At 41.6% G+C, this 15456-nt stretch overlaps 1 protein-coding gene across 1 annotated transcript in view; it reads left to right on the top strand.

Moving 5' to 3' along the window:
• The window catches only part of MGLL (monoglyceride lipase), a 39423-nt gene that overhangs the window by 3449 nt on the left and 20518 nt on the right, over positions 1 to 15456 (top strand). Inside the window, exons 2-3 of the mRNA XM_072420546.1 lie at positions 2700 to 2840; positions 12760 to 12866. Coding sequence (XP_072276647.1) covers positions 2716 to 2840; positions 12760 to 12866 — 232 coding nt within the window. The 5' untranslated portion in view covers positions 2700 to 2715. The remainder of the gene's footprint in view (positions 1 to 2699; positions 2841 to 12759; positions 12867 to 15456) is intronic.

The raw sequence follows: 15456 nt of genomic DNA, 5'->3' as shown, positions 1-15456 counted from the left end.
GTGAATGTGCACCACCCTGTGCCATAACAGACAAATGTCACCACCTTGGTACAGCCACACTTAGATTTGGTTTACAGCACCCATTATATATATATATTTATTTACATGTCTGCCTAGATATCTACGGGTTTAATATAGTGATAAGCAAAGTTTAGCAACCCTTAGCAATGATGAATGCAATCGTCCCAAGTGCTCCAATTGTATCCTTGCACTTCCTCATTGTATACAGATCACAGATGCTGAGTGCACCCTGTTTGTTTAAGATTTGTCCATATGCATGTAGAACAGATAAGGAACAGGTGTGAAGGGGAACTGGGGGGCACCAGACACCATCAGCACCAGGTAAATGGGCCAGCCGTGTGTTTATCCACCCCCCATCCTGTACATGATATACGATAGATGATAGAGTTGTGTAGATGCACCTGTTTCCTTTTGTTTGCTTTGCTTCCATAGCTTGCATATCTTGTTCATCCTGTCTAGTGCAGCCCTGTGTGGTTTCTTTGTAATTTAACCCTGACATAACCAGGAGAACTAAAACTAAGGCTATTTTCAGACGTGCAGTAAACCACAGCGGTTTCTGCATGCTCAACTGCACTCCCAATGACTCCTATTCAGCCTTAAGGGAGTGGTTGGGGACCCGCTTGTGCATGTGTTGTTGTGTTTTGTGGCACGGTTCCTGGACACTCTATGTAGCTTTTGGCTGCCCATGTGCAGCCAACTGCTCCAATTGACATGAATAGGGATTCAGTCCAACTGCAGTTGCTGGAAGAGTGGAGACGATCCATAAACCTCCGAGGTGCATTGATCTGCACCAAATCTGCACACTGATCCGTATGATGAAACATTCAATATATGTGGTGGTTGCCTATAAAAAACTTTTCCTGGGTACATATAGGGGCACCCAGAAGCATCTGGCCATGCAGTTTTAGATGGCACATTTAAGACTCCAAAGAAATCTAAAGCCAAAGGCAAAAATGATTATATTGTGGATTACCAATCCTTAGACGTGGTGGCTGCATTGGGCCTCTTTCAGACTTACATTTGAAAAATGGAGGGTTAGCCACTATCAGGAGCAAACTGCTGTTATGGAACCAAGAGTGGCAAACCACAAGTCAGCACATGTTTATGTGTTATTCATGCATTATTGGTAACAGTATGGTTCTTACTCTAGAGGAGGAAAAGCAACTACATGGCCGGCAGTAACATGCCGCTTCCCGAAACCATGCCGTATTTAATGTCCAGCTTGGGTGACAACCATGGCCCACTTTATAGAAACAATACTGTGAACATAGTCACCCCAGGACAGGAAATGGAAACTTTTTGTCTTGAATATAAGCCTATGTTTGTCACAATCATGTTCATTTACTGACTACTATCCGACTCACTTCCTCTGCTGGAAATCTCTTCCAAGCATCAGCTACTCTTGTGGTATATGATTATTTTCTCAGGTTATTTTTGTACTTTGCTCCTAATAATCATTTTCTCATGTTAATGATCTTCATGTATTTAAAGATTTAGTTAATCCCTCCTTCTCAATACTGTACATTTTAGGTTTCCACTGTCTCTCCTTTTATCTCCCAGACCTTTCACTATTTTTGTTGCCCTTCTAAGGGCTTATTCTATGTTATCAACATATTGAGAACTATAAAATTGGACAGAGTATTCTAAATGAGGTCTAACCAAGTATCTGTATAGTGGAATCAGGACCCTCTAAACCCTGTTGGTGACCCTTCTAGTGATGGTGACCCTGCAGATCTATCTTTTTAGGGGAATCAGCACCTCCTTCCTTTGGCTGGGGACTCAAGAATTCTATATAGGGGACACAGGACCTCCTTCCTCCTGCTGGTGACCCCTCTAGTGATGTTGACCCCGCAATTCTATCAATATTGGGGACACAGAACCTCCTTCCTCCAATTGGTGACCCCTCTAGTGATAGTGACCCCGCAATTCTATCTATATTGGAGACACAGGACCTCCTTCCTCCAGTTGGTGACCCCTCTAGTGATGTTGACCCCGCAATTCTGTCAATATTGGGGACACAGGACCTCCTTCCTCCAGCTGGCGACCCCTCTAGTGATGGTGACCCAGCAAATCTATATAGGAGACTTAGAACCTCCTTCTTCCTACTGCTGACCCCTCTAGAAATACACCCCACTATTCTTACTCTATAGGGGAATCAGAACCTTCTTTCTTTTGCTGGTGACCCGTACTAGTAATACCCCCACAATACCATGTACTTTTGCAACTGCTTGGCCACATTTATTGTTCATTTTGCAAATACCTGAAATAGGCACCCCCTAATCATTCAATATATAGTTCTTGCCAACACTGACCCCCCAACATTGTATGCAACAATTGTATGCATTTACATCGGTTGATCTGCTTTGATTAATACAGTGTTTGCTCTTTTGTTCTGAACTGACCCCATTCAAAGCCACAGTTTCATATCTTATATCTTTATATCTTTAAGCCAGTTGCAAATCCACAGTCCCACCTAAGGGTTAAAACCCCGTCTGTTCAATTTTTTGTTTTTATAAGATCGGTATGTGGATACATATCAACTGCGTTACTGAAATCAAGATGTCCACAGTACCACCCCGCTCCAAAATATTTTGATAGGGAGTCCAAAAAAATCAATCAGATTAGTCCGCCATGGTCTGCCCTTGTTAAAGCCGGTATTATTGTCTGTTTGATTCTAGGCAGCACCTTTTCACCATGCCTGAAGACGGTACCCCCGAGGCGAGTCCTCCGGATGCCCCAGAAAAGGATCTGCAGCATTATGTCAACCAGGATGGACAGAAGATTTTCTGCAGATACTGGAAGCCCGAAACACCACCAAGGTATGGCCTGACCTTCAGCTGAAATAATTTAGATTTTATGTGCGGGGACATTTGGATCAGAATGGAGGGGTGAAAACTGGGTGGTCTCTGTATCAAAATTATTTTTTTGCACAAATGCTGGCTGATTGTTTTATAAAGTCTTACACTGAAGAAGAGAACATAAAGTAAATCTAAACCCCACATAAGCAAAACCACCTGTAATCTACCTTGGATCACATGTCATGGGGTGACAACGCAAGGGAGCAGTGTGGAGAAATTAGCAGAACGTTGTCACCCTGTAACAAAAGGTCACCAAACAGAGACACTCTAGGCAAGATCACCAGAATTCATTTTAATTGTAGCCAAGAATTTAAGACCAACATGGAAACTTATGTGAAAGTTTAGAGATTGGGTTTAGATCTACAATTTGCTAATATTCATTAACCCTTTCAGTTGGAAGCATTCATGCAAATAGGATGGACTGAAACCAGGAAAATTATAGATTTATTGGGAAATACAGGGCGCTTTGTGCTAAAACTTTCTATGAAATCATTATGCAAATGGAATGTCATTATGCTGCGGGAGGAGGGGCTGTGATGCAGAAAATGATCTGAGCCATTAATGACACCTTTATTTAGAAGCTTTGCATAGCTGTGACATAATTAAATAAACGTGACTAATCCAGAAGCTTTGCCATGGTGTAAGTATTATCTGTATTTACTCTAGATACACAATGCCCCTATAATTGATTCTTTCTGTACAGGATTGTTTGTCAGTCCTGCAGAATGCGGCTGAAAAAGGGCGATAATCGCCTGCTGGGTTTATGAAGGGAAGGTAAACAGGGGCGAGACGGCACGTGAGCATTGCTAAAATACCTTTACCTGTTATACCAAGGCAGTTTAACAAGGTATTGTTTACTGTTATAGGTCGAAGGTTTCCATGCTAAAAGTCAGGCTACAATACAGTAATATTTCAGGTATGGATGAAGGTGAGCGTTCCTTTATGGCTGTACCATTATTATTACACAGTATTTATATAGCACCGACATATTATGCAGTGCTGTACAAAGTCCATAGTCATGTCACTAGATGTCCCTCAAAGGAGGTTCACAATCTAATGTACCTACCATAGTCATATGTCTGTAATCCAGGCTAAGGTCAGTTTTGGGGGAAGCCAAATAACTTAACTGCATGTTTTTGGAATGTGGGAGGAACCCAAAGCACGGGGAAGAAACCCATGCAAACTCCATGCAAATAGTGTCCTGGCCAAGATTCGAACCTGGGACCTAGAGCTGAAACAGCCGGAGTGCTAATCTCTGAGCCACCATGCTACACCTGTCAACAATCCAAAACTCCTGGTAGTCATTGAAATCTTTACAGTTGAAATCCCCATATTTGCAGGCAGTGTGGTTTTTCAGAATCTCGTCTCAGGTTGGTCTACTGCTCAACTATTTCCATAGACATTATTAGGTATGGTGGTATTCCAATCACATGAGCAAGCAGTTGTGAAGCATTCTGTAGGATAGGGATGACCCCATAATCCTTGGCAAAAGAACTGCAACCGTTCAATAATGGTCATAAATGCATGTCAATCCCTTCTTGCGGATTCCAAATGCAATTGGTTGAAGTTGGTTAACTGTGCGCTGCAAACACAATAAAAGCGGCGTGTTAGATACAATGGCCTAAGATACAATGATTTATTTAAATCTCTGTGATCGGCCACTGATATTCTATGCACCATTCGCTTGGCGTGGTCACTAATCTACCATTGATGTTACAATTATGTCAAATCTATATATTGATTGTAACACAGAATGTGGTTTCGATCCCAATGCAAAAAATAAAGCCTGCTTTGCCCAATTAATTTTTGATTGCCTTTCTGCTCAAATATCAAATGCAAATGCACTGTTCTTTTAAACAATGAAATGTTTAAGTCTAATCAATATGGCATAGTGTATGGGTAGGCTTGGCATCTGCAGCTTTTCCAATTCTAATCTGACTTTTGATTCTGTGGACCCCTGCCAATTGCAAAATCATTAAGTAATCAATTCTACAATAATCTGTTATCTATACAATCCTCCCATTACTATATCTATCTTCCATCTATCACACAAGAGTTCTTCAGTGGTTTAGGGCAGGTCTAGTTCCCCAGGCATGATTAGATTGTAAGCTCTTTTGGGCAGGGTCCTCTCCTCCTCCTGTGTCACTGTCTGTATCTGTCTGTCATTTGCAACCCCTATTTAATCTACAGCGCTCCGTAATATGTTGGCGCTATATATATACATTTTAATATTAGTATTAATAATAATAATAATAATAATAATAGTATTGTACCCTGGACATATAAAATAGGGTGACCTTAAAGTCTGGAAGTTTTATTCTCACATAATGAATTACCCCTGCCATTACTCCTGCCTAGCTTGTAATGAAGTGATTGTATTTCTGTCTTTTGCTACATTTGGTGATTGGGTAACCTGGCCAAGCCTCAAGATTTTGCAATTCAGCTCAGCATTTGCAGTCTAAATGGTTCTAGATTTTGCTCTTGTGCATCTTGCTACCGCCTTTTTCTAAATACCACTAATGTTGCAAAATTGCAGCTCTCGTGTTTCCTGTTTCTGGTCCCACCCAATGAATCTGGCTGCAATTATTAGATAGAAAAAGTGAATATGAGTCAACTCTCTGGGTGTTCCACAGCTGCAGTGTTTTATGTATACCCCAACAGTTCATGTTTAACTTTTCTTTAGCAGAATTGATGACTTCACAATCTTTTTCCACCAAAAAATGCCTTTCTGTAAATGCATCAGAGCATCATCCATATACCATATAAATAGAAGCGTTGTGCATTGTGTTGTATTTTGTACAACTTATTTCATCCTTCTAGCCCAAAAGACATATGACATTGAGAAAAAAATCAGATAACTTTGCTGCTAAGTGCAGTCACTGTGCCAGCGGTCAGTCATAATTTGGACAGGGTAACCTGACCTCGTGACATGTGACCCCCCCTAGTGCTATTAATGAGAAACCTGCACCAATTGTCACCATCAAAACTCCGTCATCAAAGGCCAGGTTTCAAGGGTAACTGACCTTGTCATCTGATATATTATCTGCAAACTGTGTGCATGAAGCCAAGTATGGGGTCAGCTGAATGAGTTGAACTAAAAAAAAAAACTCTATCTATTCCACAATAATGTATTTTGAAACTTGGATAATATAGTTACCTGAACTCTATTGTTATATTGTTGGAGGCTCCAGTTAAAATCAAACAAAGAATTGAGATGTATAGGTAGCAAATGATACCTGCTCAGGACTTCATTATTTCTCCCAGGCTGATATGATCTGGGATCACTGGGGTTGCATAGTCAGGCTGAAAAAAGACACAAGTCCATCAAGTTCAAGCACTAGAGAAATAAACATATCCCTGATATAAAACCCTATGGACATAGGTGATCCAGAAGGCAAAAAAAAAACCCTTATAAACCCTGGTACAATTTGCTTCAACAGGGGGAGAAAAATTCCTTCCTGTTTCCATGAGGCAATCGGATGTTCCCTGGATCAACAGTCTCTCTTGTCTTTATTTTAAATCTTTATTACTCATTTATATTCTGTACTTCTAGAAAACCATACAGCTTTTTCTTAAAGCAATCTATAGTAGTTGCTGAAACTACTTCCTGAGGGAGCCGTTACCACATCTTAATGTAAAGAATCCATTCCTTATCCGGAGATTAAACTTCTTTTCCTCTTGTTCTTTGTAATGATCTTAAAGTGAATAATGGGGAAGAGAGTTCCCTATATGGTCCTCCATTCCTTTTATTAGTTTAGTTGCCCTTCTCTGCACTCGCTCCAATTCCACAATGTCCTTTTTGTGAACTGGTGCCCAAAACTGGACCGCATGTTCCAGATGTGGTCTGACCAATGCTTTGTACAGGGACAAGATAATGTCTTTGTCCCATGAATAAAAGCTTCTCTGACCATGGACATTGGTGAATGGCCTGATATTCATTTGTGTTTCAACCTTCCTATGATAGTCAGCTGAGAATTCTCCTTTGCACCCCATCGGTGACCAGATTGGGGGGTTGTTGTGCCCCCCATAGTTGCAGGCACCATCTGAGAGCAGCGCTTTTGACTTTTGAAGTCATATTTACCCATTATGAACCACACTGGGACACCAGCCCACACAGGAGGCACTCTATCGACCGATTATAAAGAGTTCAGAAAAACCCAATCGGACTGATTGAATGCCAAAGCTAATTCTTGCATTGCATTAACAGTTTACTAAATGATTTCATATCTTACATGAAACAACTTTTCATCCTGCACACCAAAAAAAGGGCCAGCAATGATTTCACCATAAAAGGACTTTTTAATGCACAGTTACTTTATTCTAGCATGATTCAGGCATTGGAGGTGAATGTTATAGGCACCCTGCAGGTATAGATAGCCAAGGAAAGACGCTAACAATCCAATGAGCATGACAGAAGGTGGCAGAGTCACATTCTTTTGTTTTTCTAGCTGGTCTAGTTTCATGTGGAGGTAGCTGGTAATTATTATCCTAACTGGAGTGATTTCTGCTAAGCCTGGCTGCAGGTTGAGCTCTCCAAGGTCGCAGATGCCCGTCAAGGTCACCGGGAAGCCCTCAGCCTTCTCATATAAATTCAGCAAAGCAGACGCTCACAGACACAGATGAAGTGCACGGAATCCTCATTTCATAGCTTCCTGGGGGCCGCATGTATTCTCTCCATGAAGTGCAATTCTCTTAATAGCCCCCCCTTTTCCTCTCCACCAATTATGCAGCTCAGAAAAGACAATTCCTTTTTTTTTTCGGCCTTGCAGAATTAAAGGTTTAATAACTTGTTCCCTTTTTAGCAAGCAGTTTTAGAAAATCACATGAAATCAGCCGGGAGAGAGGAGCGTCAGACAACATCACACCGCTTCCCCATGGGAGAGAATAACCCCAGCTGACAGATCTAAATGAATGCAGTTATGTTGATTCCATTTATTTCTTTTAAATGCAAGCAATGTATGTACCTGGAAATGGTATCAGCATATTGCGTTGTCTGTACAAAAGAGCTTAGATTGAGAAAGGGAGAAACAGTACAAGGAGCCAGTCAAGTTTGCTGCAAAAGCATGAAAGGCTTAAAAAATAACATTCCTTTTCTTAGCTTCTATTATTAGGACTGATTTATTAAAGCTTTCCAAGACTGGAGCAGATAGACTATCATGGGAGAACCTGAGTGATTTAGCAAACTTGGAATTAATTTCCTAAAAGTTAATTGCTAATATTTGGAAAATGCTTTTAATCCTGGACCAGATCCATTGCAGAGTTGCTGGATCACCCAGGTTCGCCTATGATAGTCTATCTTCTCCAATATTAGGGAGCTGTAATAAATCAGGCCCATTGTGTTGCAATGCCTGTGTCCCCTGCTGTTGTGGTTCCTCCCTATGACCCCGTACGTCCACATGGGTCACAAAAATTCATCGTACTCCTCCACCAACATAAAAACCTGCATGCCTTATCCGAGTGCTGCAGATTCTCCTTGTAAATATTCTTTCTTTTGCCTGATTGGCTCTGGTTGGCTCAGGAATCCAGCAAAGACGGGGTTAAGCCTGTGTGACAGGCGGTTGCAGCACGTGCCTTCGCTGTAGTTCACCTGCTGTCGGATAAATCAATATGGATGTTTAAATTGCATTGTGGAGCTGTCAGATTAAAGATCTGCCTTTGTGATTTGCAGCTTAGCAGAAACTGCTGTGCAACCTTCAATCTTTACCTGTCTTGTGAAAAGACTGCACATTCCACTGCTGCTGGAGAACCATGGGTGCTTATTTCTTTTTTTGATGGCACAAACGGTTGCACAAACCCCTACTTGCGGCCAGTGATGAAGACAGGCGATGTAGTCACACAATGTCAGCACTTTTTATGTCAGATTTAGGGTTAACCACAGACTTAAAGTGACCCTGTGCCCAGACAATGCACACTATGAACATATTATGATCAAGCAATAAAAACAGTCACTTCTGTAGTTGTAGGCATTGTGGAGAAATTCATCTTCATATTCCAGAAGCACTGATAACTCTGCAGTGAGAGATGCAGCCAGCAGGGGGCCCCTGTGCAGAACTAATTGGCTCTCCTCTGTCACCCCACCAGGGTGACCAGAAAAGCAAAAGCCCACAAACTTGAACAGTTCTGAAAGGAGGAAGCCACTGGCGCAGCTATTGCTGGGAGACCTTATACATCTGCCATAGACCAGGGCCACATCGCTTCCTTAGCCTGGGGCCAAGGTGTGGATACCTCTGCTGTACAAACAGGGTTCTCACGGGGGCACAAGCCAGACACTGAGGGAAGAAGGACTGGCGTACAGATAGACCTAGGACCATGCAAGCTGCTGTGGGGGCCCCTTCTGGTTAAGGACTGTCCAGGGCCCTCATGGAGTGGCACACCTTGCACACTGCTATGCCCTTACCTGTATCTCTGCTATTTTTATGAAGAGTAAAGTCTTGGCAGCCTGCCCGCTTCCTAATATAAACACACAGCAGGTGTTTCTAAGTTGCTAGAAACAACCTTAAAGCCAACTTCAAAGCCTTTATTGAGGTCTTTAAGAAGGAATAACTTTACAATACAAACAGCTAGAATGATTGGAGATGGTTGCTTTAAAGCTCTTTTATTGCATGTTAAGATTTTGTAACTTTATAGGTGCTCTCTTGTCAAATACTACCCCTACCACCTCTGATAGTACCATGGCTTTAAAAAAATAACTTAAATCACCTTTCTATTCACCAAAGCCATGGTCATATGACTGTTTAGTGTCATTTCTTCTCTGCCGGCCATGATTTCAGTGTAAGGGTACCAACTGGCAGTGCCACATCTATTGGCCTGGATTAGAGATCCATATTTTCAGGGGACCTGGACAATGAATTTGGGTAAATAAATCTTACTTTATAAACTAAGAAAAAGAAAACAGTGTGAGTTTCGGATGAGTAGGAGGGGGATTCATATTTTCCCGGAGATGGACTTTAATGTCTGTACTATGGTCTCTGGTGCACTTTTGCCAAGTTGCTTGTTAAGGGAACTTTGACCAATGTGTTGCACTGAACTTTGGTCACTGCATGGGCTATACCCAAAAAAAGCCCATACGAACATCTTTACCATTATGTAGTTTGAGCTCTCAGGGGCAGGGAAAAGGACAATTCATTCATATCATGTGATCATAGTGAAGCCATATTCATGCATTTATTACTAATTGTAATATAATTGCATTTTACCAGTCCTCAGATGTGGTGACTGCATTAGTATTTTTTCTGGTAACCCTGCCTTTCCTCGTGTGATAATGTTTACCCACTGTACTATATCTAAAGGGAAGCAGCATTGGCGCCCTAGAACACCAAATGCCTTGGGCCTGTTGAAAACCAACTAATTTCAGACTATATTGGGGAGTTGTTCTGCAGTTTCCAGAAGTAAACATAGCAAAGCTAATACTGATAAGTTCAGCAAAAGCAAATTGCACAGGAAGTCATGAAATCAATAGATTTCTTGGAGATTTAGCAAGTATTTTCCTGTAATTGCTGCATAGGAAAATGTTCACACAATTCCGAAATGTACTAAATATGATTATTGTCTCTCCAGACATACACTTTAGGGTATGAATTCTGTATGTATTTAGCAGAGGGTTAATTGGTGGAGTTCTGCTTTAGAATTTTAAAAATAAAATACAGGATTTTGATTGCAATTATCCTGAGACCAGCAAGTGAACCCGACCATTGGGAAGGTTAGACGCTAAACATCTGCTGTTGATGACTGCATGTCACTGCGATGCAAAAACAACAACGGAAGGGACATCAGGCCAATGGTTATTTTTTTTTCCACTCGAAAATAGGAGCCGTTTGTATCTTTTTGTGACATCAGAAGGGACATCTGCGTCTGGCAAAGGGAGGAATTTTCCTGCACGGTCCTCGTTGTGTGCTCCTGAGGTCACATCGCCGTTTATAGCACTGGAAAGGAAACATTGACTGTGACCACTTGAAAGATGTTATCGCTGGGAGCCCATCAGATATTCTGGCGCCCAGGAGGTTGGAGAAATTCTCGCTCTTGTTACCGGATAATCATTCTACAGCTAGATCCACCCTCTGTTCCATCTCACAATAATAAATAATGTAGAGGCGGATTGATGTATATATGTACGTGTGTTTATTTAGAGATGAGACGGTGCCATATGGAGATCAATGAAGGCACTGACACCTTGTGTAATGGTTGTTGTAAAAAAATCACATTTATGGTTCAGTAAAATGTATATTTTAAGTAGTACATGCTGGGGAATAAACCACATCATCATCTTTTTTGTCTCATTGGTAAACTCTTTGTACAGAGTACTTCGATCTGCACACTTGCCCTGTAAAAGTTTGGCCACCATTACTTTTCCTTTGTAGTCGGAGTTGCACGCTGCTTTTTTTTGCATACAACACTTTTTACTTTATCATAGATATGGCACAGAGGCAGCCATTGTTTTCTGCATCATGTTTCCAACTTAGATGATGGATGGAGATAAACATATTAAGTCATAAATGTGATGAATAAATTAGAAAACTTGATCGAAATATTTTGGAATGAAAGGGAGTAGGTAATCCGTTGACCCATGACCCAGAAAAAAGACTTCTGGAATTTTCCTACAATTGTAGCGATCACCTGTGTAAAACTTTCAAAAGTGAAGGTCACAGAAACCTCTGCAGGGAAACCTTCATTTATTTTTTACATTACTAAAAGAAGGGTGCCTAACTGCAGCATTGGCATCCCCATGGAGCTAAGCACAATATTCATGTAATATTCTATGGGACTTGACTTACCTACTGCAACAGATGGGCAGAAACTGAGGACATATTACTGGTGTGGATGGAGACCGATATCATATTGCAGGTGTGGATGGAGACTGAGGACATATTGCAGGTGTGGATGGAGACTGAGGACATATTGCAGGTGTGGATGGAGACTGAGGACATGTTACTGGTTTGGATGGGGACTGAGGACATGTTACTGGTTTGGATGGAGACTGAGGACATGTTACTGGTGTGAAAGGAGACTGAGGACATGTTACAGGTGTGGATGGAGACAGAGGGCATGTTACCAGTGTGTGGAGACCAATGTCATATTGCAGTTGTGGATAGGGACTGAGGACATGTTATAGGTGTGGATGGAGACCAATACGTTTTTACAGGTGTGGATGGAGACCAATACCTTTTTACAGGTGTGGATAGAGACTGAGGACATATTACAGGTGTGGATGGAGACTGAGAACATATTACAGGTGTAGTTGGAGACTGAGGATATGTTACAGGTGTGGTTGGAGACTGACAACAATATGTTATAGGTATGTATGAAGACTGAGGACTGCCACAGGTATAGTTGAAAATTGAGAACATGCTACAGGTATGCTTAGAGAATAAGGACATGTTACAGGTGTGGTTGGAGACTGAGGACATGTCACAGGTGTGATTGGAGACCAAGGCATACTGCAGGTGTAGTTGGAGACTGAGAACATGCTGCTGGTGTAGTTGAAGTTCGAAAACATTCTTTAAGGTGTAGTTGGAGACTGAGGACATTCAGTAGGTGTGGTTGAAAACTGAGGACATATTACAGGTGTAATTGGAGACTGACCAAATTTCATAGGTGTGGTTGGAGACTGAGGACATGCTGCAGGTGTGGTTGGAGACTGAGGACATGTTATAGCGAACATTGATTTGGAACATATTACATGAGACTGCAAGAGATGACTATCACAGCCCCTTTATGAATCAATGCCCCCACTTCTAGTTGGTATGGTGTGAGGACCATCAATAAGTACCATGATACCATTTATATCCAAATATATGTAATATATAAGCAACCAGTATGCAGACGTTTATTTTTAAAGCTGCATATGTGAACTTACAGTAACCGATTGTTGTTCTTGTTATAGGGCTCTGGTGTTTGTGGTCCATGGCGCTGGGGAGCACTGCTGCCGATATGACGATTTGGCGCAACTACTGACCGGCCTAAATTTCTTTGTGTTTTCCCACGATCATGGTGAGTACCAGTTTACATGAATATGCGATTGTTGACCTACCTGGCAGAAAAGGGGTTAATCTTGCCAAATCTGCCAGACCTTTACTTTTCAAAACAGGAAATGTGAAACCGATCCTGATCACTTGGTCTTATCAAGACATTACTTTATGTTGCTAAGTGAAAGGACGTCAGATTTATGTTACCATGCAATTTTGCTGGCAGGAGAATTTTATTCCCAACCTGTGTCTGGTACGCCGGTTACATTGCCTGGAACCATTTCCTCAATCAATGCAAATAAATTGGCGGCCTTGCGTGCAGCTGTGTTTATTGCTCTGCTGTTCAGGTTTGCTTTGTCAAAGATACTTTGTGTAATCTGCTTCCTAAGATGCTTGATATTTAGGCTTTTCCCGCAGTCACATACCTGGAAAGAGTCCAATGTGACTGGGAGGTTTAGGATATTTTGGTACACAGTGTTTGCAACTCAAATATCAGAATTTACCAATACTCATCTCCAAATCCCAGATATCTCCAATGTAAGCTACACTTAATCATCATGCTGAAGATCACCTTTAATGTATGTTCTTCATTTTCTGATAGCACTGCAAACTCAAATTCTCCTCTACTCTCTATTTTTCTTCTCCACGCTGAGCTCCTCTTCTGCAGTTTACACTTCTCTCTTCCACTTGCTTCTTTCCTCCACTCTGCAGTTGTGTCCTCTGTTGTATACTTCTTCTTTCTATTATCTGTCTCTCTGCTCTTCAGTGTACGTCTCCTCTATTTTGTGATTCTCTCCTCCAATTTGCACTTCTGTGTTCCATCTGCACTTATCTCCTCCACTCTGTGGTTCTCTCTTCCTTTCTACATTTCTCTCCTCCACTCTGATTTTTTCTCTTTAACTTTGCAGTTCTCTCCTCCTCTCTGTAGTTCTTTCTTTTGACTCTGTACTTCTCTACTTTAATTGTACTTATTGTACGGATTTTCTCCTCCGATTATCACTTCTCTATTCTATTTGCGTTTTTTTCTATGCTCTATGGTTCTCTCCTCTGTCTGCACTTCTCTCTGTGTTTCACTGTTCCACTTTCTACTTCTCCCCTGTGCTGTGCACTTCTCTCTGCCACTGGAGCTTCTCTCCTCTGATGTGTACTTCTTTCTTCTACTCCGCACTTCTCTCCCTTCCCTTTGTCTTCCCTTTGCTCTGAGCTTCTCTCCTCCACTCTGAGCTCCTCTCTCCTCCAGTTTGCAATATTGTATTCTGATCTTCACCTGATCTTCTCTCCTCTGCTGTGTACTTCTTTCTTCTACTACATGCTTCTTTCCTCTTCTGCACTTCTCCCCTTTGTGCTGCCCTTCTCCACCTCTATGTCTTCCCTCTGCTTTGTGACTGGCTCCTCCAATTTGCTTTTCTGTCTTTCACCTGAACTTCTGAAGTTCTGCATATCTCCCCTTTGCTCTGTGTTTCTCTCTTCCAATTTGCATTTCTCTACTCCACTCTGTGCTTCTCCCCTCCACTTCTTTCTTCAAATGTATACTTTTCCCTTCCGCTCTACACTCACCTCCTTCCATCTGTACTTCTCTTCTCCACTCTATTCTTCTAGATGTTTCACATACTTGTTATCTGGAAGACCTTTCCACGTGCTCTCCTGCAAGCACATAATCTACTTTAAGGCCACATGTACAATAGATTGTGATATTCAGATCTGGAAATAATTATTTAAAGATATAATGCAGCTTTGTTGGATGCTTCCTTGGTGACTGGCTCCAGGGGGGGGGGATCAAATATTCAAAATCAATTCTTCAAGATAACCCTTCTCCTAGATAAATGAATTGTTCATATTTCTACCATGACTAGACACACTGTCACCGTATATGCAAGTTATTGATCCAGCACTGGTTCCTCCTCCACTAACTGACACACAGGACCTGATTTATTAAAGCTCTCCAAGACTGGATTATCATGTGGGAACCTGGGTGATCCAGTAAACCTGAAAAGATCTTGTCCAAGGCTAAATATTTTTGCCAAATAATAGCAAAAGTCCTGTAAGAAATCCATTCCAGGTTTGTTGGATCCCCCAGGTTCCCCCATGACAGTTTTGGAGAGCTTTAATAAATCAGGGCTACACTGCCACCTTTTATAGATATAGAGTGATAATCCTACACAGCTTTATCCACCTTTTATTCGTCATCCCCCTAATAGGCTGTCCTATTAGCATGTATATTCAGCTCAGGTCGGAGTACACAGTTAAGCCTTTAGAGCAGCCTTTCTCAAACTCTTTACCCCAAAGGATTTTTTGATCCAAGAACCTCAAGATAGAATTAATTATTTTAGGGTTTGTGGGAAGACCAATGGACAGGCCCCATTATGGTGATAATCAGGACAGAATGCTCTTTTGCAGTCAAATTGCCATCCTTCTAGATAGCTAAATGATCACTGGTGTCATTCTAATGGCTCTGCCAAATGGCGTTGAACCCTGAACTGTGCAGGCGCCATCAGATGGAGGGTCAGTTAGCTAAAGGAACCCCTGGAGTAACCCTGGTTGAGAATGGTGGCTTTAGAGCATAGAGGAACAATTGAAGAAGACCCAAGGGACTTGTATATTCCCATGATCAGTTT

Source organism: Pyxicephalus adspersus, chromosome 8 (genome assembly GCF_032062135.1).
Source record: "Pyxicephalus adspersus chromosome 8, UCB_Pads_2.0, whole genome shotgun sequence".
NCBI classification, from domain to species: domain Eukaryota; kingdom Metazoa; phylum Chordata; class Amphibia; order Anura; family Pyxicephalidae; genus Pyxicephalus; species Pyxicephalus adspersus.
This window is presented reverse-complemented; position numbering and strand designations above follow the sequence as displayed.